The following is a 6,230-nucleotide window of genomic DNA, read 5'->3' as shown; positions in this document are numbered from 1 at the left end:
TTTGTTATAGATTTTTTTTTCTTGCTCTTAACCTTTTTCATTATTCATTCAAAAATAGTTTGAGCAAAACAATATATATGCCTAATGCATAGGAACTACTACTACGCGTTCACATTTAATGGCATCTATCTAACTTCCACCCTCCTCCATGAATGTTCCAATTAAGAGCTAACTAGGTCATTGTCTTGTCCATATAAAATTCCATTACACAACAACAACAATGCCTCAACAATACTATATACTGAGCTAACCCAAGCTCATTGCATTGTTAATTATTATCCATTTTGAAAAAAAAAAAAAAAACAAATGAAGAACTTTGTTGTTGTGTTCTTTACTTATTATGTGTTGTTGATCTTGGCATATTCCGGGTATGCGCAAGATACAACAACACTTGTTCCGGCAATCTTGACGTTCGGAGACTCCGTCGTCGATGTCGGAAACAATGACTATCTCCCAACTATCTTTAAAGCAAATTACCCTCCTTATGGGAGGGACTTTGTTAATCACCAAGCTACAGGGAGGTTTTGTAATGGCAAACTAGCTACTGATATTACTGGTAAGTGTGAAAAGGGCTTTTAATTTTCGATTTATTTTGAATATTTAGTGATTATAAAACTGAAAATTTAGGTGCAGTTAGTTTTATTTGAGGTTGATAAATAAGAATCGTTAAATGAATTGACATATTTGATTAAATTATCATCTAACGACTCTTAACTATCAACTTCACATGAAATATTAGCTGTACTTAAGTTTTCACTATTAATAAAACATGATGTGTTAAATACTTATTTAAGGGTGTGTTTAAAAAAAGTGTTTTTTTTTCTTTCATGTGTTTTTTTAAATAAAAAATTATAAGTGACTAACATTTTTTGTTTAATTTATTTTTGAACTAATATTAATCAACTCTTCTATTTTTTATACTAAAAATATTGGTCACTAACCTTTTCTTTTAAAAAAAAAATTTGTTGGCTAGAGTAATAAATATTCATTTTTCTTTTTTGTTTTTTAATCTAGTGATCTTCGATCGGAATTTTGAATATGGAAGAATGTTTGGACAAAATTGTCCCTAGTGAAAAATATTATTGACAGATAAAAAAGTTCTTAAAAAAATTATAATTAATGTCTTAAAAAATCAAAATTTTAAAACTGTTTTGTTCAACCACACCCATTAATTATCTAAAACTTTAATTGTTGTTGAAATAATGTTTTTCCTTTAAATTTGCAGCTGAAACATTAGGATTCAAGAGCTATGCACCAGCATATCTGAGTCCAGAGGCATCAGGGAAGAACCTCTTAATTGGTGCAAATTTTGCTTCAGCTGCATCTGGTTATGATGAAAATGCTGCTATTTTGAATGTAAGTTAGCTGGCTAGTAATGAAAATATTAATTTTTTTCTCTTAATTTTTTTATTAAAAATTAGGGACAGTTTAAATAATTCCTTTCCTAGTTATTATTACTTGTCAAGTTAGATTTAATTGTTAAAATAATATTTCTCAACCTTATATATTCATAATTAATGTGCATATATATTACATGAAAAATTCTGCTCTAGAATAATAGCCCTTTTTTTTCTTTTTGGTGCAGCATGCAATTCCATTGTCACAACAACTAGAATATTTCAAGGAATACCAAAGCAAACTGGCACAGGTGGCTGGAAGTGCCAAATCAGCTTCAATAATCAAGGATGCATTGTATTTATTGAGTGCTGGAAGTAGTGATTTTGTGCAAAATTACTATGTTAACCCTTGGATCAACAAGGCCTTCACTCCTGACCAATATTCATCTTACCTTCTAGATTCATTCACAAGCTTCATTAAGGTACATAATTAATTAAGCTGCTCTTGAAATATATGCATCATGCAGTGCTGTCATATTAATTAGAGTTGCTTAATTTCCAATTTTGGGTAGTTTTCTCTGGAAACTGGAATGGATTATTTATACTCTCTTAATTATTTCAAGGAATTTATTCTGTTAAGTGAGAAAACAAAGTTTAAGCTGTTGTTGAGGATTATTTGCTTCTAATCTATGATACTTACCAAATTGACCCTAATTATTAAATATTATATCATATAATTTAAATAATTATTCTATGATTTTGAATATATTTATCATGCAAAATTGAATACTCAAACAAATATGCAGGGGTTGTATGGATTGGGAGCAAGGAGAATTGGAGTGACATCACTGCCACCATTGGGTTGTTTACCAGCAGCAAGAACTTTATTTGGTTTCCATGAGAATGGATGTGTGTCAAGACTCAACACAGATGCTCAAGGATTCAACAAGAAGATTAACTCAGCTGCTTCAAACCTTCAAAAACAGCTTCCTGGCCTTAAGATTGTTGTCTTTGATATTTACAAGCCTCTACTTGACCTTGTTCAGTCCCCTGCAAAATCTGGTACCTACTCTGATCTAAATTATTAGGACTGCATTTCTTGCAACTTATTTTGCTAGAAAAAAAATATGAGGAGTGCTCGGGGCTAGCACTTTTGTTAAATTCTGGCCAGCACTTAACCATCAAAAGAAAATTGAATGATTTTACACCATTAAAAACGTCATTGATGACTAATTGATAGTTAAAACTACAAAATTTGATGCCCCTAGACTTTTTCAAAAAATATTATTTTTTCCTTTTTTTTTTCCAACTGAAAATATTAGATTTTTTTCATTTTGCATATTTTGTTGAGAAATCTCTATTTTCTTAAATAATAAAATCACTCTTGATGTACACAAAAATAATATATGTAACATTCTTTTTTATTTTTGTTGTCAAACACTTACCAATCACAAAACAGGGCTTGATAGTAAAATGTTGTATTTCCTTCAAATGACAATTTTCTTTTGTGATGTTAATATATATAGGTTTTGTGGAGGCAAGGAGAGGTTGCTGTGGAACAGGGACAGTGGAGACAACAATCCTGTTGTGCAATCCAAAATCACCAGGAACTTGTCCTAATGCAACCCAATATGTCTTTTGGGACAGTGTCCATCCTTCACAAGCTGCTAACCAAGTTCTTGCTGATTCTTTGCTTCTACAGGGCATTTCTCTTATCTCATAAGGAATTTATATGTATAATCATTGTTATATTTTATCTATATATATCAAATTAAATGTTTTAGTGTTATACTACTCATCAATCATCATCATGTTTAAGTGATGTAAAAGTTTTATATTTTTCTGGGGTCTAGATAAATCTGCATTATATGTTCTGTATGTATTACAGTACATCTTATGAAATTTCTGGTAAGGTTTGTAAACCAATTTATAATTTTATGATATAGAAATTTCTGTTATTATTCATGAATAATGTACTATTGTTCTAGTTATTTTTGGTATTTGAATTAGGACCATCCACCACCAACCATACAGATATATAAGAAAATGCAATCATGGCAGAATCTGAAGTCAGACATGAAATGATCATAGAATAACCATATATGGAATAGATACATATGATGAATGCTGCATATGAGAAGTGATTTCTTTTTCAAAATATCCTTCTGAAATCTGAAGTGATATATTCTAAAGCATACTATACCCAATTACTGATTTACCCTTCCCAGCCCAAAACCTTTTCAACATTACTTTGCAATATAGTTAATATTTAGAAATTAAATTAATAATTGGAAGGAATAACAATAAAAGTTATGAACAGTACAAGTATAATTAAAATGATGTGATATATACTCTTAAAGTCTTAACTAAAACACTGTTCATGAATGAATGCATACAGCATACCAATCAATTTGAAATAATGCATCCTTATCTAATAGATGGTTACTATATGTTCTGAAATTAAATACTTAATAATATGCTAAATCAGGATTATTGTCTAACCTGTAATAATATTTACAAAACAAAAGAAAAACCAAAATCTTTGGATTATAGGTTTTGTTTAAAATGAACTATATGTTGCCGATCTTCTATGTACAATGAGCCTTTTTGGATCGGCATTGGCAATGGCATTTGCATTTGCATTTCCAGGAGAATCTTTCAAAGCTCCAGCATATTTAACCAAATTGTTAGATTTCTCATTAACCGATGAAGATTCTTGTAAAGATTCATTATCTTCCTCTTTGGAATCTCGACTCCTCCTATCTCCTTCCTCCTTCAAACTCGTCGTCCTTTCTAAGTCCAACGAATTTCTACCCGGAGTTGCATACTCACTTCTCATTCCATCGGCTCCAGCCAAGCCGAAGTTCGGAGAAATAGTGCCACCATCTAGAGATTTAAATGACTTTTCCCTGGACGTGGCTCGGCTGAGCCGGCGTCGGTCTATATCTTTTTCTTTATCTTTGTCTTTATCTTTACCGCGAATAAGCTTCATTAGCTTTCGATAGATCTTTGACTTGCTTACCGGCGGGTTTTCCAGACGAGGCGATAACTCGTCAAGCTCGCCGGAGTCCGTCATATAAGAAGCCTGGGAAGAAGACTCGGAATCAGCGCAAGAAAGGTTCCCTGGTCCATCAATGCTGTTTGCATACTCAAGTATAAGCTGCTTGGCTTTCTTCTCCGACGTAGGACTTAAGCTTTTGCTTAAGTCACGCGCCACCGTTTTGCCCGCCGGCGGTTGATAGTGCCTTAGTTCATGCCTTAAGCATGCATTTATCCATCTCAAGTAAACTAGTTCCTCCACATCTGAACATCTATCATGTTGTAACTGCTCTATTTCCTTCACCAAGCTCTCGTTCTTCTCTCGAAGGAGCTCGTTTTCGTTTCTATGGACATCTGCCTGTTCATGTGAAAGTTAGTCACGTACTTTTTCAGAACTGGATTAAATGTCTGTATAAAACTTCAAGTAATTGAATAGGTAAACTCTTAAAAAATTCTACAATAGAGTTGTAACTCTTTTGAAGAATTATTTTCTTAGAAATTATTTGTTTCTTTTAGCAATCAATAATAGTTGAAAATTGTTAAATTATAGATTTATCAAATATATTAAATAATTTAACAATTTTCATCTACAAATTTTTGTGTTATGTTAGGTGCACATAAAAAATCAGTAAATATTGTATTTACCTCAGGGTCTTCTAGAACAGCTTGTGCAAGCATCTGAGTAGATTCCAATCTGGAAGCTAATTCAGAATTTTCCATTTCTAATCTCATATTAGCTTCCCTCAACACTTGAGTCTCAGATTCAAGTTCCTTTAGCCTTCCAATTTTGGCTTGAATCTCTCGATTCAACTTGGATTCTTGATCTTGCAACTTGGAAATTTTCTGCTTAAGGTTCATGATCTGCTCCTTATTCTGTTCAGCTTCATACCTTAATTTCTTCTTCAACATCTTCACCTTCGCCTTCGACGTCTCAAGCTCGCCGAGAGCTTTCGCATGATCCGCCAGCTGCGCCTCCAGTCTCCGATTCTCCGACTGCAACGTCTCGAGCTTCAAATTAAACATCTGAGTCTCCATGTTACTTATCTTCAACCTGTTCTGGAGCTCCATAACCGCCGTTTCTTGCTCTCTGATACCGCAATACTCGTGCAATTGAAGTTCTAGGGTTCTTTCTCGTTCTTGAAGGACTCGGATCACGTTGCTCAGTTGCTTGATCTCTTGTTCGTGATAATCGTCCCTCTCGGAACAGCTTCCATGCGCTGTTGAAGGAGACGCAATTTCTGATGATCTTGCTGGAACTTCCACATCTTTCTTGAAAGAGATTCTTCCAGCAGTGATGATGGATCCGAATTCTGCAGATTCAGGTAACATAGACTCGTCTTTCTCTTTCTCTTTGTCTCCATTGTGTTTAGATCTTGGAGAGTGACCTCCAGCTAGGGAATTGGTACTGATCACCGTGGATATGCAAATTTCTTCCTGTTATAACAAAAAGTTTGATAAGATCATATACATTAACCTCTAATTATAATATTGGTAATAGATACATCGAACACAATGTCACATTTAAAATATTTTACAGTACGTAAATAAGGGGAAATGGTTAAATTCGTTTCTTCAAAGATCACGCTGTTTTTAAAATTAGTCCTCAAAAAATCTTTTTAAATCAAATTTATCTTTTAAAAATTTTAAAATAATTACGTTAGTTCTTTTGTCATTTTTTTATTGACGGTGCCAAAATTTATTAATGTGACACGTTAAATAATACTACAATATACATAAGAGTCTTAATTCACTATTAATATGGTAAGTTATGAAATTAGATCAAATCAAAATCTAATTGAGTAAAAAATTTAAGGCATTGGAATTCTTTAATTTGTGGTTGATTTGATCTAATTT

General features: G+C 32.7%; 2 protein-coding genes across 2 annotated transcripts; one reads left to right on the top strand and one right to left on the bottom strand.

Moving 5' to 3' along the window:
* Positions 1-223: 223 nt before the first annotated feature.
* On the top strand, positions 224-3,298 carry LOC130951002 (GDSL esterase/lipase APG-like). The gene is made up of 5 exons (XM_057879609.1): positions 224-556; positions 1,226-1,356; positions 1,586-1,819; positions 2,144-2,399; positions 2,864-3,298. The coding sequence occupies exons 1-5, from the start codon at positions 307-309 to the stop codon at positions 3,058-3,060; spliced, it is 1,068 nt and encodes a 355-aa protein (XP_057735592.1). The 5' UTR covers positions 224-306; the 3' UTR covers positions 3,061-3,298.
* Positions 3,299-3,696: 398 nt separating this feature from the next.
* Positions 3,697-5,833, bottom strand: LOC130951116 (protein CHUP1, chloroplastic-like). Its single transcript, XM_057879733.1, has 2 exons — positions 5,022-5,833; positions 3,697-4,734 (listed from the first exon to the last, which is right to left on the bottom strand). Exons 1-2 carry the CDS (start codon positions 5,703-5,705, stop codon positions 3,898-3,900), a joined length of 1,521 nt encoding a protein of 506 aa, XP_057735716.1. The 5' UTR covers positions 5,706-5,833; the 3' UTR covers positions 3,697-3,897.
* Positions 5,834-6,230: the final 397 nt, after the last annotated feature.

Source organism: Arachis stenosperma, chromosome 9 (genome assembly GCF_014773155.1).
Source record: "Arachis stenosperma cultivar V10309 chromosome 9, arast.V10309.gnm1.PFL2, whole genome shotgun sequence".
NCBI classification, from domain to species: domain Eukaryota; kingdom Viridiplantae; phylum Streptophyta; class Magnoliopsida; order Fabales; family Fabaceae; genus Arachis; species Arachis stenosperma.
Note: the sequence above shows the minus strand (reverse complement) of the source record. Positions and strands in the feature narration are given on the sequence as shown.

Coding starts and splice junctions, on each gene's coding strand:
- LOC130951002 (XM_057879609.1), top strand. CDS start 307: ATGAAGAACTTTGTTGTTGTGTTCTTTACTTATTATGTGTTGTTGATC. Junction 1,820..2,143: donor CATTCACAAGCTTCATTAAG/GTACATAATTAA, acceptor ACAAATATGCAG/GGGTTGTATGGATTGGGAGC. Junction 2,400..2,863: donor TCAGTCCCCTGCAAAATCTG/GTACCTACTCTG, acceptor TAATATATATAG/GTTTTGTGGAGGCAAGGAGA.
- LOC130951116 (XM_057879733.1), bottom strand. CDS start 5,705: ATGTTACCTGAATCTGCAGAATTCGGATCCATCATCACTGCTGGAAGA. Junction 4,735..5,021: donor CTGTTCTAGAAGACCCTGAG/GTAAATACAATA, acceptor TCACATGAACAG/GCAGATGTCCATAGAAACGA.